Source organism: Callorhinus ursinus, unplaced genomic scaffold, assembly GCF_003265705.2.
Source record: "Callorhinus ursinus isolate GAN/ISIS: 27379988/994484 unplaced genomic scaffold, GSC_fseal_2.0 scaffold6, whole genome shotgun sequence".
Taxonomy (NCBI): Eukaryota; Metazoa; Chordata; class Mammalia; order Carnivora; family Otariidae; genus Callorhinus; species Callorhinus ursinus.
In genome coordinates this window covers 51,230,500-51,250,912 of record NW_027397068.1, presented here as the reverse complement: position 1 = coordinate 51,250,912, position 20,413 = coordinate 51,230,500, and the positions used below count along the sequence as shown (strand labels likewise).

Genomic DNA, 20,413 nt, shown 5'->3' with positions numbered 1-20,413 from the left:
TAAAAAGCTGTATTTAATTAATACCCGTAGCATGTTACACATGATTATGTGTTCAACGAATGCTCAAAGAATTCTTTATGATGCTGGTAAGTGCATCGCTAAGGACAGACAGCAGTTTAATAGATGTTAACGCAGGATGGAGCATATATGTGAAACCATAAATTACATACACGAAGGTGTGGTGACCTATTGTAGCCAGGTTCTCAGTTAAACCATATATACCCATTTAAACAGAGCCCTTTTACCCCCCCCAATCTTGTACTAATTCTAAAACCAAACTTGTACAAGTTTGTGAGTGCCTATTACGTGCCTATCTAGGCCTCAAAGATGAAAGTTACATAAGTTTCCTGCTTCTCTTGAGCACATAGTCAGCTTCATTATCTCAAACCGGATTTGGGAAATAACCTGGAACGCCGAGGTAGGTCAAGGACTCAGGCTCCAAGTTTTTGGTACAAACCTACAAACTAGACACTGGGATCCCGCCCCTTTGAGCCCTCTGTCAGTCAACCTGTCTGTGGGCGGGGCTATGCTAAAAGTCAGCTTCCGTGCGCATGTCTGCGCATGCGCCCCAGGGAGGCGGGTGACCCTGAGAGGTTGCCGTCTTTCAATGCGCAGATAAGACGTCGCGCGTGCGCAGGCGCTCAGCGAAGAGGCCTGCCGGAAGTCAAGATGGCGCGTATGTGTTGTCCAGGCCGCAGTTAGCGCTTTATCAGTATCTAAATCGTGTGTTTTGTAAGGGGCTGTGGCGAACGCCCTCTCCGTCGCCATGGCCCGGCATCGGAATGTCCGAGGCTATAACTACGATGAAGGTAGGTGGCAGGGTCGTGCCGGGACGTCATTTTCGCGGTTCCAGCTGGGATCGCAGCCCGTTGGCTTCCAGTTCGATCTGTGTTTCTCGTTAGTGGTGCCAGGCTGGAATTCACAGTAGCCTCAGTTGGAGAAAATAACAATATATGTGAGTGCCAGCGAATGGCATTGTTTTAAGTCGTGATTTCTGCCCTCTGGGATTAATTTTATTTAGGGAGGGGGAGGTTGCTGCACGCCGTCGTATGGGAAGGACATTTGGGAAGGTTGGGATATGGTGATATTTGTGCACGTAAGCATTATCTTCTCTTCCTCCCATTGTCTCCTCCCAGGTCGGGTAGACAGTTGTCTACTTCTAGGTAGTGTCTTCCGACCCCCCTTCCAAAAATGCCCATGAAACTGTGCTTATTTGTAAAAGATAGATTGACTTCATGCTGACATTCAACTGTTCTACTGTAACTTAGATATACGTGGTAAATTATTTGTGTTTGTTTATACATACTTAGTACAGAACCTGGCTTGAGCAGATAACTTATTTTCTATGAGTTTCAATTTAAATTGGAAACTTAGGAGATGATAAAAAAAGAGATATCAAAAGGCCCAGTGAATAAGTGGATCAGATGATCTTGAGGTGTATACTCAGTTCTTGGTTGATAATGCTGAATTTAAATGTATTTTGGAATGGGAGAAAAAAAAAGCAATACTAGAAACAAGGGGGCTCCGGAACATACTTCTTGATTTAAAAAAAATGAAATAAAAAATGTGCATATGTTCTCTAGGAGTTTAAAAGGAGTTAGAATTAGTTTAGGGTAGGCGCCTATCTCTATGCAGTGGATTATCATGCCAACTAAAATAATAAATATGAAGGAGTGCAAAAAAGGAGTAAAGACCTATTACTTTTTAAAGTGCAGATCATGTAAGTGTGCTTAATATGTTGGTGGCTGTTATTGGCACTGCTGGACGATAATTCTAGAACATCAGTATTGCCCTAACCACAGTGTAGCTAACACCCTGTGCTACATTTGGAGACTGTCACCTAGTCAGCCTGTCACATGTTAGGTTCCTGGTGTTCACTTTAGATTGGAGGCCGTTTTAAGTGTTGCAGTGGATGTAATCACTGCTACCTGAGAGATGACTTTAGCCTGAGAGATATTTTTGAGGTTATGATATAAAAAATATGAACAGACAACTTACTCATTTCTTAAATAAGTATTTATAATTTCTTCAACCAACATTAATTGAGTGCTTATTCTTCATTAATTGAGTGCTTAGAGTACTGCTCTAAGCCTTGGGGACTAATAATAAGATGCTTGAGGGAATCTAAAGGGGGAAATATACAAGTAACAGATGATTTGAGTATAACATGCTACAAAAAGTACTCCCAAGGTGCTGTGGGAGCTATGTAAGTGAGATCACCTTATTCAGGGTGGGTTGGAGGAGTTTAAGCAGGATTTCTATGTGAAGGAAAGTCTTCCTGGAGGAGAGATGTTTGGCCTGTGGGAGTGAGTGCTAAATATTATCTCACCTGGGCAACCCCAGTTCAGGTTGTCCTTTTTCATGTTTCTTTGGAACAATTGATGACATCATAAACAATCTGTTCCTATAGCATAGGAGGTTCATCCCCATTTCCTGCTTATAAAAGTTCTACTCATTTTAAGGATTCAGTTTATTTCTCTTTTTTTCTCAAAGTTTCCCCTTTGTATTATTTTCAAATAATAATTTGAAAATTCTCAAAAGTAATATGACGTTATTAGAGAGAGTATGTGCTTTAAACCTATTGGTTCCTCTATTTAACTTTCACTTTGTTCTCTGTAATCTGGATAGTACTTAAATGACGGCCTTTAGCTAATGCTAAATTAGCTACTAATTTGAAAGTGCCAGGAGGGCATAGTCCATACCTTATTGTTATATTTACTCTATTGTTACATTTACTCCAGTAGGTGAAACAATGCTTTTTGTGCAGTAAATATTACAGAATTTTGCTGAGGAAAAGAACCACTTTACAAAAATACCAGGGAAGAATTCTCTTCATCTTTTTATATTGTGGCACTGTTAGGGTCAATTTCAGTTGAAAAACTGACCTAGTAAAAATGTTGGTCATTCATATCTAAAAATAATATTTTGTAAATGGCTCATTTATTTGCTAATAGATTGTTTACTTGGGATTGTGATCTAATAATTTATTGACTGTTACATATTTTTTAAAAGATTTTATTATTTGACAGAGAGCGCGCACGAGCAGGGGGAACAGCAGAGAGGGAGGGAGAAGCAGGCTCTCTGCTGAGCAGGGAGCCCAATGTGGGGCTTAGTCACAGGACCCTGGGATCATGACCTGTGCTGAAGGCAGACACTTAACTGACTGAGCTGCCCAGGTGCCCCAGACTGTTACATATTTTTATCCAATAGTAGCATTTATCTAATTTTTCTTTGCTGTAAATATTTGGTTTAAACCCTTGAAACATGCTGCTCCTGCTATATGAATACCCTAAGAAACTAGCTAACTATCCTTTGGAATTTGTTTAAATATTATATTCCGGGGGATCTTTCCCTAGCCACCCCACTCCCAGTTCTGTTTTTGTTGTTCATATGTGTGATCCCAATTCACTCTATATGTCTCATGTCTCAAAACATTTGTCATATAATTTTGCAATTGCCTGCTTTTGTGTCTGTGTTTCCTATTAGATTTTAGGTTCATAGAGATCTGGGAATGTACCTGTCACTCACTGATATCCCTCAGATACGCCTAATAGTCCTTGGCATAATCTGTTTATCAAATGAATAAATGCATTTATGTAAATATATTTATCTTTAAAAAAATTTTTTTTTTCTTAATTTATTTGAGAGAGCAAGAGCATGAGCGGGGTGAGGGGGAGAGGGAGAAGCAGAGGACTCCTGCCAAGCAGGGAGCCCAGTGTGGGACTGGATCCTGGGACTCCAGGCTCATGACCTGAGCCAAAGGCAGATGCTTAACTGACTGAGCCACCCAGGCGCCCAATATTTACCTTTTTTTTGTGGGTTTTAGTTTTAAATTGTTTGATTCATTAATTTATAATAAAAGGAAAACTAATTTACTTCCAATCATGTGCCAGGTAGTTGGCTAAGACAAAGCCTTTCCCTGAAGGAGCTTATAGTTTCATGGAATGAAACAGATATAGTGCTTTGAAGACAATCAATTGGAGGAGTGTGCGAGAGAGTGAAAGCGGCAGCGGGGCTTGCTGCTTTACCAGAGTGGTCAGGGAGGATGTGTGCAAATAGGTGACATTTTAGCTGGAACCTTGAGGAAAAAAAAAACAACCTTAGGAAAATCTGGGCAAAGTGCTTATTTTAGTCAGTAGGAAAAAAGTCTAATTAGCATGAACTGAGAGCATAAGGGAATTTAGGATAAGATGGTTTTTATAGAAATTAACTAGCTCAACATGAAGAAAGACTGTTTTCATGGTCTGTATACCCTGTGTTAGTCAATTTTATGGGAAATAAGTGCTTTGGTCATAGAAGGGCACTTGGTGAAAGAAATGAATGGATGACTTATTTCATATTTTAACACTGGAGAGACGATTCAGGTTTGTGGTCTCTGGTACTATTATTTTTTGATCACATGCAGTGAAAACTTGGAAAATTTTTAATAAAACCCAGTTAGTTTAAAAACTGAAGAACTATTATGTATGTCTCTGAATATAGAAAGTATTTACTTTGTAGGTAAAATTTTTAGAATTTTTTGGAAGAGTAGACATTCTAAGCTCCTTTAATTTTGAGGGAGAGTTTAGTTTGGAGAGAATTCAGATGCTTCCTTGTTAATAACTAAGAATATAAAACTTTTGAAAAATTTATCTCTTGTGTTTTTATTTTAGATTTTGAAGATGATGATCTCTATGGCCAGTCTGTAGAGGATGATTATTGTATTTCGCCATCAACAGGTGACTTTTAAAAAATAATTTGATTTCCATTATTTGGGTGTTAAAAAATGTTAAGTAAGTATTATTGTCATTCTAGGATTAGAGTGTTCCATAAGAGTATAATATTATGTAACATTTAAAAATATGATGTCTTTAACTTTTAAAGGTGCATAAAACATTTCTTTACCCATGAATAGAATCTAAGTTTTAAACATTTGAAGAAAACTTTGAAAACTATGTTTTTTCCAATATTTTTTGTAACTTGCAATTAATCTGAATTGTACTGAAATGGTAATTTAGTCAGTAATAAAAATCTAGAACTTCTGAAGGCTGGTAACAATTAATTTTATATACTCAGGAATCTCTTAAATCTTAGAAGCATTGAGGTGTTATGCATAAACTTCCCTTCATACAGTACTTCAGTTTATCTACCATTAAACAGTTTGTTAAGTAAACCAAATATATATAGGTCAGTCCTCCCGGAGCCAGAGTGATTTAGAGTTCACATTCCTGTAAGGACTCCACATCAGAGCTGCATCTCCTGTCTTACCCACTGAAAGAGTTCTTCTTTGCCACCATATAAAGAAAACATGAAACATTCATATGTTCTGATTTTCAGTAAAGACATAGTCTTTGACCAGACCTTTTCTCCTAATTTCCCTAACAATATATTTGTCTTCAAATTTCAGCCTACTCTATAACTAGTTGGTTAAAATGCCCTGCTGAATTTTACTGTGCCACAAAAGGGTAAAATTAAGTACAGTTATGTACAATATAAATGTAATTCACAAAACTCATTTTCTACGAGTTTAAAGGCTTAATACAATTAGCGTTTGTATCAAAATCCACCTTGTCTTTAATACCATATAGTCTACGGAGCTGTCCTGTACCCCTGTGCCTACTTTAATCACACTTTTAGTCTCTGAAGACCAAATATGTGCCTTCTGACTTTGTAGAATTCCTTTTTCTTTATAAAGCATAGATATTCCACAAGGTGTCCTAGCACCTCTCCTCTTTCTGCCATCTCTTATCCTGTTGCTTGTTCCTCTGAAGTGCATCTAGCTCTTTATTTGTACTTTTCTCATTTAGCCTTACTAATCAAGGCCTTTCCTCTCTTGGTCTAGTGTTACACTTTTACCAGTCAGGATCCTGTTAGGAGATAGAAATTGCACCAGTTATTTTGTCAGAGAGAATTTAATACAAGAAATTGTTAACCAGGTTTTAAAGAACAAAAAAATGCAAGAAAGGCAAGCAAAATATCAAGGAGGTGGTGACTTCAGGAAGGATTTACCTAGTTCTAGAGGAGCAAATGGGTGAGGTCAGGCCCAACCTTTTAGAAGCTTGTAGAGGTCCTTCTTGGAGTTGGGGCTTAGACCTGTGAGAAGAGGGTTCTGCTTTGCCTCTGAAATTCAGAGGAAGGACTATGGAATGGGGACTCAGCCCTCCGAGGAGGGGAACACTGCATGGCTAGTACTGGTGTCTGCAAAAGGACCCTGTGAAGCTGGGATTCAGTCTTTTGAAGAGGGAATTTTCTGGTCATGGTGTGGTGTCTGAGGGTTGTGGGTGGGGACACATGGAAGCTGGTTCTGGGAGTTTTGGGCCAACTGCTCACTGGTACTAATTACCGTTACTGCAGCGTGCAGTGTTGCTGGGGCAGAGGGGGCTGCACAAGAAGCAAAAAGGAAAGGAGCGTATGTTTTCCTCCACTGGCCTTCAGTCTCCCTTTAGCATCTCCTCTGTTGGCTGATCCTAAAAGGGAGTCAGCTGTCGAAGAAATGAACTTCCTAGAGACTGCAACCCCAGCATCACAAAGCAGAATAAAGAAGGCTGGGTTTGAAGCTGAGAGATGGCTTCATCAGCATTCCTTTAGAGCTCCCTATGCAGGGGTACAAGGCCACATTTTGTAGGGATGAGGAATAAAAGAAATTTCATTTTGTCCATGGAACCTCCCAGACACTTGCCATTTGCAGGTTTTTTTTTTAAAGATTTATTTATTTATTTGAAAGAGAGAATGAGAGAGAGAGAGAGAGCACATGAGAGGGGGAGGGTCAGAGGGAGAAGCAGACTCCCTGCTGAGCAGGGAGCCCGATGTGGGACTCGATCCCGGGACTCCAGGATCATGACCTGAGCCGAAGGCAGTCGTGTAACCAACTGAGCCACCCAGGCGCCCCGCCATTTGCAGTGTTAAAAAAAACTTAATGGGTTAACCCTTGTGGGCTCCTGTAATAATGCTGTCACAATTGACAAGGTGATACAGTGATAGCTGGTAGCATTAACTTCATCACTCATATTGTAAGTGGAATAGAGAGTATGACATGCTCACGAAATGAGATGATGTGGGTGTGATAATTAGATTGGAATTTTTAAAAAATCCCTTCTACATAGTAGAGACTGGATTGAAGGTGGTGCATGAGTGGATATTTATAGATTAGTTTGGAGGTTATTATGCTAATCTAGAGATGGGGATATTTGACGACAGTGTTCTCAAAATGTGGTCCATGTGCCATTAACATCACTTGAGAATTTATTAGAAGAGTCATTCTTGGCCCCGTTCCAGTCAGAAACTCAAGAGTGGTGCACAGCTACTGTTTTAACAAGCACTCCATGGTATGTTGATGCTTGCTTTGAGAATCATTTGTTTAGGACAAAGGTGGTAGCATTAGATTTGGAGGTAGATTCAAGAGATAATTAACAGGAGTTAAGGTCTACAGGATTTAGAAGTTGCACAAGGGTGGGAACCTTTACAGAGGGAGGAACTACTGAAAGACATCTTAATCTTGCAGGTAAACACATTGATTTATCTAGGCTTATCTGGATAAATCATGCTTAATTTTGTGTTGGGAACTGATGGTACACCTACACCAAGTCAGACATTCTGAGCGTGTTTTTCTGAGATTTGCACTCATGGTCTGGCTTTCTTGAGGTCAGTTTATTCTTGTGTCTCTCATAGCTCTTCATGTGTGTCGTGTGTGGTTCATATTTAGGACAGTTTTGCTCTTTGAGTTACTTTTGTACACTCCGGGAAGTCGATTATTTGACAGAGAGAGACACAGTGAGAGAGGGAACACAAGCAGGGGGAGCGGGAGAAGGAGAAGCAGGCTTCCCGCGGAGCAGGGAGCCCGATGTGGGGCTGGATCCCAGGACCCTGGGATCGTGACCTGAGCCGAAGCGAAGGCAGACGCTCAATGACTGAGCCACCCAGGCGCCCCATCAATGACATTATTGAAGCAGGAGATACAGTTAAATGGTTTTGAGTTTTTTCTGTGACAGACTGTATTTTTAACAAAAAACGTGGTTTTGGATTTTTTAATTTTTCAAAACATAGTGATATTAGATCAGAAACTTTTCCTCTTTAGTAGTATATTTTCCAAGTGATTTTCAGTAAAAAAATGAATAGTTTTAGAAGGATCCTCTGTTTTTAAACAGCCAGTGTCATTGAAGAGATGATCATATTCATGGTCTTAATGAATTCTGATAATTGAGTGATTTTATCAGTTATTGGAATTTTTAAAAAATTAATCAGCACTTGTATTTTTTTGAACTCTACTAAACACAGTTTCCGTGATGGAAAGGTGATTTCTAAATGTTACAGCTTTTTTTCCTTTGGAAAGATTGACTTTTGATATTGAATATTGAACATATATGGCAAGGAATTGGAGATGGCAAAAATAACCTATATATATAACTTTATTTGAACAGTTATGGGTTTTGTTTTGCCTACTGAAATTAGAAGTGTTAAAAGATAAACTGAAGCATATTGAAATTTTTAAGAATTTATTTGAGCAAACATCAATTTGAATCAGGTAACTCCAAACTGGAAGTGGTTAGGCGTGCTCTACTGGAACAGAGCTAGGGGCAAGGTTTTTATAGGGAAGATGGAAACAAAGCAAAGAAATTATTTGATTGGCTGTAGCTTAAGGGTTGCATTATTTGGGAAAGCCTGGTTGGCTTTTGTGATTGGTTGTTCCGGAGGCATTTATAGTAAATGACTCTGGCTTCGTGTTCCATTTGTCATCAAGGCACTGGAGCCACCTCAGTCAAAAGGCCTCCAGTGGTTACTTAAACAGTAGTGATCCTTATTTAGTCCATTCCAACTCAAAATCTTTATTGAGCCATCAGTTAACGTCTAAGAAAAACCCGATTCTAGATAGGTAGCATGTTAAAAGTCCTCTTAAGCATGCCACAGTGGTTTGTGGGTGAATCTGGTGGGTGAAGCCGTAATTCCGCATGAAGGAGTCTGGGAAGGCTTCTGGAAGGAGGGGAGATTGAACTGGTAAATTTTTTTTTTTTTTTTAAAGATTTTATTTATTTGAGAGAGAGAGAATGAGAGAGAGAGAGTACATGAGAGGGGGGAGGGTCAGAGGGAGAAGCAGGCTCCCTTACTGAGCAGGGAGCCCGATGTGGGACTCGATCCCAGGACTCCGGGATCATGACCTGAGCCGAAGGCAGTCGCTTAACCAACTGAGCCACCCAGGCGCCCCTGAACTGGTAAATTTGGGAGGAGGAATGGCTTTCTTCAGAGGAAGAAAATAGTGCTTGAGCAGTGGCCTCTATGTGAGGCTTATTTGAGAACACTCACATGATTAATGTAGTTGCAGCAGGAGAGAGGACTGGGAAAGGAAGTAGGCAATCTGTGGAAGGCAGTTTTTAATTGTAGGTGTGTCATGTCAGCTTTTTGAAGGGTTTTGAGTGAGGGGGCTGTATTTTCTGAAGGGAATTGATGATTGTGCAGAGTGGACTACGGGGGCACTTGTTGGCCAGTGTTTCCTAATCTTCACTGATGATATCAGTCAGCTGGGAGACATTTTAAAAATACAGATTCACTGCCCCATTTCCAGCATCACTGAATCAGAACCTCCAGAACAAGAAGCCCAGACAGCTGTGTCATTAATGAGTGCCTCTTACATGATTTTTATTTTAAGGTGTTAAGGAAACAATTTGGAGCAGTTGTAGGGGTCAGGTTTTAAATTCTTTGAACTTTTATTTGTTAAACTGCCTTAAGTTTTAAAAGTCACCATGGGTGTCCCAGTTTTTCAAAAAGCATTCCCATCAAAGTTTGTGATTTAAATTTAGAAACGAAGAGCATTTTATATTTATCCTTTCCTCTCCATTGCTTTTTTTCTTACTCTTTTATTGTTTTTCTTGCCTTTTGGGCTTTCATTTCAACTTCAAAGATTTGGACTGTTTTTTCCCCACTAGTAGTTATTTTCCCTGGGGAATTAGTCTACCCTCCTTCCCTCCCCACTTGCCAGCAAATCTAGCCAACACTGCTTCCAAAACAGTGGCCAAAGTATAGGTTTCTGAGTTGGATTTGTGTGTGGATCGGGGGTAAGGAACCCTCCACTCCCCCTGGAAAAAAAATAGCTCCTCTGAGGTTGAGTTGTAGCCTGGATATTGACAACTTTTTCTTCCTGTCCAGATTTCCTAAGTGAAAATTGTTGAGGGAAATAATCTGATTTTTTCCTCACTTAATTTTTGATTATTCTTGGGGTTTTTCTCACAGGTGAAAGCTATCAGAGGAAGTTGGGGAAAGTATATTTGTTACTTTTAGGCTAAACTGAGTAGTTTATTATAGCTAGGAAAATAATTTGTAAATCACCAGGCACAAAGTGACCCAGTTTACTTTTTTTTTAGTACTACCACATTTTATTAAATCTAAGATGCCACAGAATGTAAGGCATATTGTAACTTTATGTACCACTTAAAGTAAATCTCCTGTCAGTCTAAGTATTACATAATGTTGAGATGCCATTTGATTGTAAGACACATCCTCATTCTGAGATTTTAACATGAAAATAGTGGTCATCTTAGAGAGTCTCTTCTGTTTAGCCATGCTGAATTTATAATAGTGTTCTATTCTCCTTGTACTAGAGGGGGCTAAATAGAAATATATACAGCATAATAATGTGTATTCTTGAAAAACCTTATGGTCTTCAAAACTGTATGCTGAAAATAACAGAACACCTGGGAAAAAATGGGATCATGACAGATCAGTCAGCCTGTAAAGTACTAGCAAAAACAGTATTCTTAATAAAAATGCTTGCACGTTTGAAAAGATACCTTAACTTCCTGATAAAGAAATATTCCAGTAAATATAGGAGATTTAAAAAAGTTTAAAAAAAGGTAAAAAACTTAATAGAAGTGTGAGAAAGAGTTGAACTAATGACTAATGTTGCAAAGGCAAATGATCACAGATCTTGGAGAGCCAAGCAGTAAGCATGCACAAAGCAAGACACAAGTCCTCCGAACTGAGCCAAGAGGAAGGCTGTGGGTCTCTCTGGCATCGCAGTACCATTATAGTTACAGTGGTGGGTGTTACTTTGTACCTGCTGCTATCAGGTGATGATACTGAACATTGAAGTGTTGGGGGAAAAATAAACCAAAGCACTTGAATGTTACACCCTCATCATTCTCCTCTTTACCATTTGGTGTGAATAGGTTTTGTTGAGGTAGCATGCCTTATAGCTGAATAGATTGAATTCTCTCAGCTGTTCTGTTGCTCTCTTATTTGTTCTTGTCCAAGATGTCTTCTACCTCTTCCTCAGTTTTTCTGATGCTCTTACCTCATTTTTTAGAACTGTGTCAGTCTTCAGTGATTACTTAATCTTCTGTGCTCCTGTGGCACTTGTTATCTATACTACTTTTTTGGCTTTTATTTATTTATTTATTTATTTATGTATTTATTTAAAGATTTTATTTATTTGACAGAGAGACACAGCGAGAGAGCGAACACGAGCAAGGGGAGTGGGAGAGGGCGAAGCAGGCTTCCCTCTGAGCAGGGACCCCGATGTGGGGAAGTGACCTGAGCCAAAGGCAGACGCTTAACGACTGAGCCACCGAGGCACCCCCTTTTGGCTTTTAAAATACATCATTATGTTTTTCTTCTTTGCCTTTCCTATTCCTCTGTAAGGCCATCGTTGATTTGTTCTGTGCATAGAAAGCCCTTATGCTACAGCCTTCTATGTAAGCCATAGTATTATCTAATGTCTATTTGTATATTATTTATATGTAGTAGCCATAAACTTTGGATGTAGTTTCCCTTTCTTTCACAGATAGTGCCTTCTTGAAAACATGAACAAAAGTTAAATGTAGGAACACTAAGCAGTAGACTTGAGTGTTAATGTGCTCTTCCAGAAAGCTCAATAATATAAAATCCCTAGTAACACCTTGCCTGTAGAATACTGTATTAAAATTTCTATCTTTCTTATTCTTTAATTTTATTTCTTCACAATTGAGCACAGTCTCTAGGAACTGAGTTCAGTGGGCACCCAGCTGACATGGAAGAGTCAGCACTTTGGGCGCGTGTGATGATTTTCTCCTTTGCTCACTTGTATTTTATTTATGATACTCAGGCATATATTTTCTTTCCTCTTTTTAATGAAATCTACAATACCAGCTATATATTGAGTGATGACACGGCTGTAGAATGGCACAACCTGAAAGTCAGTTAGGTATGTGACACCAGCATATAGTGTAGAGAGTGTTTGACTGAAAGCAGGAGTTGTTCAAAAGTTAAGGCCTATGATTTTGGTCAACTGTTGGGTTCAGGCAAAATTAGCAATTCTTGGAAAGTGAAAATTAACTTGTTTTTAGTACTTTCTTAATTATGCAAATAAGCAAGTTTGGTATGTGGTTTGAAATATTTGTTCCAAAGAAGAGAACATTTTGCATGGAAGATGGAGTAGTAGGCAGGGATGAGGTGTTAGGAAAGGTAGTATTTGGAAACTGTGGCGAAAGTCAGCTTGGTGGAGGTGTCGGAGATAGGAAGAAAGAAGGAGAATGATTGCAGGAGGCCATTGAATAGTTACTAAGGACATCTGCGTGGGGCATGGTATGTTTTGTCTTCGTTTGTTTTTGTTATTATCCATTATTGTAGAATGTGGGTAAATGGCCATAGGTGGTAGGTCAGAATCTTTAATTTCTATTTTAACTTTGGTGGAAAAAAAAAAAGACTTATTGGGAAGTGGCTGTGCTACAGCATTCTTCCATCATTTTCTGTTCTAGCTGCTCAGTTTATTTACTCGCGGCGCGACAAACCTTCACTTGTTGAGCCTCTAGAAGAATACGATTACGAAGATCTGAGAGAGTCCTCCAATTCTCTTTTGAACCATCAGCTGAGTGGAATTGATCAAGGTATAGTAAAAAGTAGTTTATCTGTGCTTCATGTGTGAAAATGATTGATGATCAATATACCAGAATTGATCAGGTTTATTGTGATTGATCCTAATAGTGACTCTGGGGAAGAATGGTACAAATGTCCCTTGTATCTTCAAGGGAAATTTACATTTTATTAAGTATATTTTGCGAGGAGTGTATGGTTAACTCTGTGGTTGAAAAATTGGTTGTGTGGCTCTTATTTAGTAACTGGAATTTTTGACTGAGATCTTCATTTCCTTAAGAGAGAAACTTCAGTAATTTGTTTACTTTTAGCAATATTTATTGTTTATTGTTTCATGAGCTCTAATAGGGAAAGATAGGTATATTGTGGATAAAAATATAATCATTACAAATAATTTTTGCCAGGGAAAGAGGAGAGTTGGACATCTAATATAGTTTCAGATCTTTTTTTTGTTTTGTTTTGAAGATTGAGGGTTCTTTCATGGCATCATTTAAGACTTTTAATTATTTTCTGTTCTAGCTCGTCTTCATTCATGCCTTGATCACATGAGAGAGGTACTTGGAGATGCTGTGCCAGATGACACTTTGATTGAAGCAGTTCTGAAGAACAAGTTTGATGTGCAGAAGGCTTTGGCAGTGATTCTGGAACAAGATAAAATGCAAAATTGGAAGGTCAAGAGTGAGGGAGCAATATCTACAGGGAAGATAGCAAAAGGTATGCCTTTACTTGTTCTCTTTTAGTTGTTTTACAGTTAATGCTTTAAAAGAGGCTTTGATTTGCTTTAGCCGTTTAGAAAAATGGGCAGAAAGTTGTGCATGTTACAGTAATCCTGATGATCATCAGTTGATTTTCCCATTTGTGAATTTTTAAGCTGAGTGCTTTGTTTTCTTCCCTCTGTTAAAGCTTGTTTTTTTATTATTTCCCTGCTTCTTTTTTAACTATCAAGATATGGGGGAAATAAAATCAGATAAAAACAAGACAAGACACTTGTTGCTTCTTGTCAGTAGCTTAGAAAGTTGTTTGATTGTTATTTTTTTTAACTCTGATGGCTCAGGAGATGGAAATTAATAGCCAGACAATTAATTACAAAAATAACCTTTATGTTTATAGCATTTGTAAATGTATTAGTTTTATTTAAATATTATAAGTATCATAATTATACTGTTCTTGCATTTCAAAGCCAGATCTTTAATTTTAAATTTATAGAATTTGGGGTTATTTTTCGAATTTAATTGGCATAAGAAGGGAATTGAGGTATCTTTATAATAATTGGTATGGTATCTGCCAGTAGGAGCATGGTTATTTATTAACTGGGTTGATATTTCCTGTATCCTGAGGCCTACCTTTTTACCATAACAAAGTTGTATGCAGTCTGTTACCATGAAATAAGGGTGGTTTTTTATTTTCTATTTAAATTTTAAAAGAATTTTGATGGGGAGGCATTTTTAATGAATCTATATGAAATGACCATATGAAAATGAAATCTATAATATTTTATCTTTATTAATAGTTTTTTTCCAGAAATTACAGAATGTTATTTGTTTGCTTGTTTTTAATACATTAAAAATATAGGAGAAGATGAACCTAGTTCCTTTCATTGGCCTTTTAGACATTTTGAATTTGACAATTCTGATGATACTTTAAATATGTTAAATCCTCACATTATAAAATTTGTGAAAATTAGAATACTGACTAACTTGGTACTTATATTTGTATATATCAGTGAACAAAGTAAGAAGGTCACTTTAGATGGTTAAAGGAAGGTAAAATTCCTTTATTATTGTTTTTATAGAGTGTTCACTTTTTATTAAATACTGATCAAATCTTTGATCACTTTATTCATGTTATAATCAAAAGAAACATTTAGTAATTAAATGCCTCATTTCATGTTTCCTTTTGGTTGCTGTGACTGTCTTCTGCATATGTCAACCTATTCATCTGAAAATTAATGGCTTTTGTAAGGTAAGGAGTCTTATTATCTTCCTCTGAAGTTTCAGCTGATAATGTTCAAAGCTCTTTTCCTCAGTCCACAAACCACTTGGATCGTAGTAGCAAATCCTTTGATTTTTCTGGCCCAGTAGCAAAATCTGGATTATATCCTAATTCCTCAGTTGTACCAAGTCACTATTTACTCCATAAAAAAGAGAAACCTGACAGACCTAAAAGTGAAAAGAAACTAGAATCATGTAAGTTAACAAAAGAGCTGTCACTAGCTGACCTAATTGATGATATGCCAAGAGATTCTTGTAAAAGTCAGCCATCAGTCAAATTATCAACCACAGATAGTCTGGAAAGTCGATTTTCAAAGAATCTAGGTGCTGATATGTTAAGACCTCATGAATCTGAATGTGTTTCCAAAGATGATTCTTCATTCAAAGAAATACCAGATTTAAAATCCTTAATGATAAAGAACATAACACCTAATAACTCTTTATGTACTCAAAATAATTTGCTACCTGATTTGCAAAACATTCCAGTAGAAAACAGCATAGGAAATTTAAATGATCCTTCGCTCTTAACTAGCTCATTGGAAAATACGGCTCATGATAATTTAAATGCTAGTAAAATGACTGATGTTGGAAGTGTTTCTTCAGTTGAACAAAGTGCCAAGAATTACATTTTAAAAAGTGACACTTTGCAGTTTTCTCAGTGTGAAAGTCCATCCCTAGCTGAACTATTGCAGGAGCACAAAGAAAACAATCCGAGCCAGTGCTTTACTTTATCTGATCTTTGTAACCAGTCATCTTCCAGTTTCACAGATTTAAGTTTGGGATCCTTTCCCTTGTCACAGCTAGCAAATCGGTATCCATCTTCGACTGGAATATCAGAATTAACAGGATCTCTGTCATCTTTGGCATTTTGTAAAGCTTCTCCTACAAGAGACCTTGAGAATTTGTCACTTTCTGATTTGATTGCAGAAACAATTGATATAGACGACTCTCAGATTAAGGATTCTTTTAAGCTCAGTTTATCTGAAATGAGGTCACCTGGAATAGATTCAAATATTGATCTTAGTGTCCTTATAAAAACCCCTGATTTTGTTCCAAAACATGCAGTAGACCAATCAGTTGCTCCAACATCAGAAACAAAAGTTTTAAGTTCAAGGTTAGGGAAAAGCTTCAATTCTGCTAAGGATAGTAAGAAAACCAATAAAGGCTCTTTGACTAGGAAACCACCTTTTTCTCTCTCTTGGACCAAGGCCCTTGCTGCTAGACCTTCAGCTTTTGCTTCAACACTGTGTCTTCGTTACCCACTGAAAAGCTGCAAGCGACGCACCCTTGACCTGTATAAGACTTTTCTTTATAGTAGACAAGTTCAAGACATAAAGGACAAAGAAATAAGTCCTCTTATAGCAATAACACCATTTGACTTCAAATCAGCATCTCCTGATGACATTGTAAAAGCTAATCAAAAGAAAGCTTTCACTAGAGAATAGTAACAAAAGGAAAACTTGATAACTGTTGTAGAGCTTTTGTTTTAAATTAATTTAAAGTCTTTATAGAATTACCTTATATTATGGGATTCAAGTTGTGATTTTTATATTAAAATTGTCTTAAGTCAGTTGATAGATTTAGTTGATAATGATTTTTGCACTGAAAAAAATTTTTTTTTTTTTTTTTTTTTACTATATCTTCTTTTAGTGATAACTGGCTTTATTTAAGTTGATAGCCTAAAATGGGTGTATGTTTACAAAGTGTATTTGGAAACTTGATATTGTGAAATCAAACCTCTCAGATATTTTTGTTTGAAGCATTCAACTTTATAAGTTTTTACAATGAGACATTTTCTTTTATAAAGTATTTTTGTGCTTCGTTCTTAAATGAAAATGCCACTTGGGATTACTAAAGTTCAGTGATAAAAGATTTTTCTTATGATACGTGGCATAGCATAGGTGAGATGTATTATATTTTAAAATATTAGTGATATCATTCCCATTCATTATTTTTCTATTAAAAAATTTAAAAATTCCTGACTTTTAAGAATACTGTGGAGGTTGTTGAAATACATTTTTTGATGATAATAAAATGAAAATCCTTTAAGGGACCATGTATATACTGAAGTTGGATTAATACATAAGTTATTTTTATACATTTTCAAAACCATTTGTCCTAAATGCACACTTTAAAATAAATACATAGAAAGAGTTTTCAAGTATGGTTGCATGTTTCTGAACAGATAGTTTTATCAGATCTCTTACCCTTTTTTTTTTTTTTTACTGTAAATAATGAAATGTCGAGTTTTCCTCTTTGATCCTGACAGCTGTGTATACTCCACTGACAAAGTTTCAGCAGTGGTAGACCAAATAAGAGCTCTTCTAATTGCTAGAACAAGTATGTAATTCATACTTTAAAGCAGTGGTCCTTAGCTAACAATCAGAATCGCTGGGGGAATTTTTTCAAAACACAGATACTGTGGCTTCACTCTAGACATGGTCAGTCTCTGAGGGATGGCATTTGGGAATGTGTATTTTCAAAATAATCCCTAGGTGATTTTGATGTGTTACTTTTACTTGAGAACCACTGCCTTAGGGGAAGAAATCAGTAGTATGAGAGGAATTACTAATGCTAAGAAAAACATCTGACCAATGTGAATTTATACTTCATAGTTTCTAGTAATCAGGAATACCAAGGAAAATTATGAATTAGGAATTATAGTCTTTTACATAAGAGTTTGCTGATAGTGTATTATTAATATTTCTTGCAGGAAAAAATAGTGTCTAAAATGTTATTTCTTAATGAAAATGAAATAGAGCTGGACTTTTCCCAGTAAAGAAATATTTTTCTCTGGCAGCTACTTCACTATGCTTTTGATAATTTTTTTTTTTTTTGTATTTCTTGTTTCAGTTGATTTTCAGAATGACATTCCAATATTTTTAGCTGTGTATAATGTTTTTATATCCAGTGTTTTGGTGGGAAAACTTAAGCCAGAATTATGTCTTCATTGTTCTTGACCACTTTTTCATGATGTCTTCAGGTTTTGTTTTTAATTGCGTATTTCAGTGCACATCATGCTGATGCTTAGGAGATCATATAAATCACATTATGTTTTATGGCCGATTTTAAAGTTTGGATTATCCCAACTGCTGATTTTGTTTTCCTCCTCTTAAACCTTGATGAAACATTTTAGTAATTTTACAAAATTAGTATATGACTCATCAACTAGATTTATATATGGGTAGTCTCCCACTTAGAATTGAGTTGTATTCTATGAGTCTGTTTGGAACTGACAGTAATTCCAGATAGAAATCTGTGTTATGCATGTGGTCCACTTTGCACATGAATCCACAAATAATGCTTACTTAACCCACACTGAAATTGAACAGTGGTACTATTATTTTACCTTCTTTTACAACAGATTTTCAAGCGGAAATACAATACTTTTAAGCCATATAGAAGATTTTGTAGAGTGAACTAGGTCTCCTTTTATTGACTGATTAGGATTGTAACTATCACTTACAAGATTATTTAGGGGGGAAAACTATGTTGCAGAATGATAGGGAAGGCAACAATTTTTAAATAGGTCTCCCTCTTTCCCTTGTCATGGCTACTGGTCCGTCAGGCACATGCATGATATGGCCTTGTTGACTAAGGAAGTGTCACAGTCTCTGAGATTCAGAGAGTGGAACCAGGAAGACCCCTTGCCCCTTCCACCCTTGGCTTTTGGCCATTGATAAAGAGATCAGTGCCTGTTTGTGGATACCATTCCCAGTGACAATGATTGCTTGCACTAAGTGCATATTCTGCACCAACTGCTGGTTGTAGACTGACTGCTGTCTTGGTAGCTCAGGTATGCTAAGAGTTTTGGTTTATTTTCTAATTCCAGTATCAGTTTTGTGATGCAAAGCCATTTTTATTTGCATTATGATCACGTGCATTAATATTTTTCTTTAGGAATGTAAATGATACTGTAATTATATTCTAAGTGACACAAAATGCAAAAGACACTTAAAATTACTATTTTTGCTCACTTTTTTTTGGTCTTTAAATGATCTAAATGATTTAAATGGCTCATGGATGTTTTGTCCTTTTGCATTCTAAAGTCTTTGTTTGGCTCTTTTGGTTATGGTTCTTCTTTCCATTAATTGCCAAGAACTAGGGTTTCACTTGTGTACATAACACTTTGCTTAACTTTTCTTTCTTTTTTGTTTTACCTTTCTCCTATTTCGAGTTTAATAATTGGCATTCTAACCTCTTTTCAGCTTTGAATCCTTCTTTCTTGAACTTTACTTTGCCTTTTTTCTTCTCATATAAGTAGCAATAAATATTCCCAGTGTGTTATATTTTATGTTTAGTATTCAAGTGGCAGGTCATGCAACTGATTGTCACACCAGAGATAAAACTAGTACAGCGCTTTTCTTTGTATGTGAAAGGAAACACTGTTAAGATAAACACAGTTAAAAGTAATGAGTTCTTATGTGATTATTTACCTTTTAAATTGACCCTGAATTTATATGTGGACCATTACAAATAAAAGTACACAGTTACACATTGAGGAAGAACTATGTCTCAACAAGTTTTTTGTTTTGTGTTCCTACAAGTGTATATTGGTTATAGAGTCATTTTTGTAGTAGCCTAAACATTTTTTTGTTACTTATATAAACAAAGAGAATGTTGACCAGACAGGGAAGGGTTGATAGTAATTTCTTTACTAGTTTTCTTTTAAAATTATATAAGGCTCAGTGTATGCAGTTGTACATTGTATTTTTAATTTTTAGGGTGTAAAAGACTTGTCATTTTGAGTGTATATATACATTTTTGTAAAAGCTACATTGAAATAAATGATAATTCTGAGATTCTCTTAAATAAGAAAACATCACAGTTTATCCATAGAGATTTTTTAGATAAGCTTGATCCTTCAGAACGGAATTTCAATAATTTATGCTGAAGGTACCTGCTTTTATGTTCCTGTAAACAAATTAAAAAAAAAAAAGAAACTACCTGGTTGTAAAGAATTTCTTCTAAAATATTTGTCACTTAGAATTCTTGCTTTACAAAAGGTAGAATTTTATATATGTTTACCTTGGGGGACTTAACATACCATGCTCATGGGGACCATTTTAAACAACAGAATAACCAACTAAAATCATAATGTGAAAAATGTGACACTAGATAGAAAAGGGTGTTATTTATGGTGTGAGAGCTGAAATAAGAAGGCAGAGTATCTTACCACCTTTTGACCTCAGCTGGGACTGTGCATATTGGGGGGTTCAAAGTTTTTGCTTCCCTGCACTTGTCTAGGCGTGATTGCAAAAGTGCTACACATCGTGATTTTGGGGTTACTAATAAATTTTAGTGAATATAGGTGAATTTGCAAATATAGAAACTGTGAGTAATAAGGATGGATTGTACATTTTTTGACCCACTATTCACCATCCTTTTTGCTACTTTTTTTTTTTTTAAGATTTTATTTATTTATTTGACACACACACACACACACACACACACACACACAGAGGGAGAGCACAAGCAGGGGGAGTGGCAGGCAGAGGGAGAAGCAGGCTTCATGCTGAGCAGGGAGCCTGATGCGGGACTCGGTCCCTGCACCCTGGGATCATGACCTGAGCCGAAGGCAGACACTTAACGACTGAGCCACCCAG

The 20,413-nt window shown here is 36.8% G+C and overlaps 1 protein-coding gene across 4 annotated transcripts in view; it reads left to right on the top strand.

Moving 5' to 3' along the window:
- The first annotated feature begins 602 nt into the window (after nucleotides 1-602).
- The window catches only part of HBS1L (HBS1 like translational GTPase), an 86,646-nt gene continuing 66,835 nt past the window's right edge, over nucleotides 603-20,413 (top strand). For 2 of the 4 annotated variants that reach the window (XM_025865681.2, XM_025865674.2), the window contains exons 1-4: nucleotides 625-809; nucleotides 4,653-4,718; nucleotides 12,702-12,830; nucleotides 13,336-13,530. In XM_025865681.2, coding sequence (XP_025721466.1) covers nucleotides 767-809; nucleotides 4,653-4,718; nucleotides 12,702-12,830; nucleotides 13,336-13,530 — 433 coding nt within the window. In that variant the 5' untranslated portion in view covers nucleotides 625-766. Of the gene's footprint in view, nucleotides 810-4,652; nucleotides 4,719-12,701; nucleotides 12,831-13,335; nucleotides 13,531-14,783; nucleotides 20,203-20,413 lie in introns of those variants that run through there. The other 2 variants (XM_025865690.2, XM_073893964.1) reach the window with 2 other exon arrangements.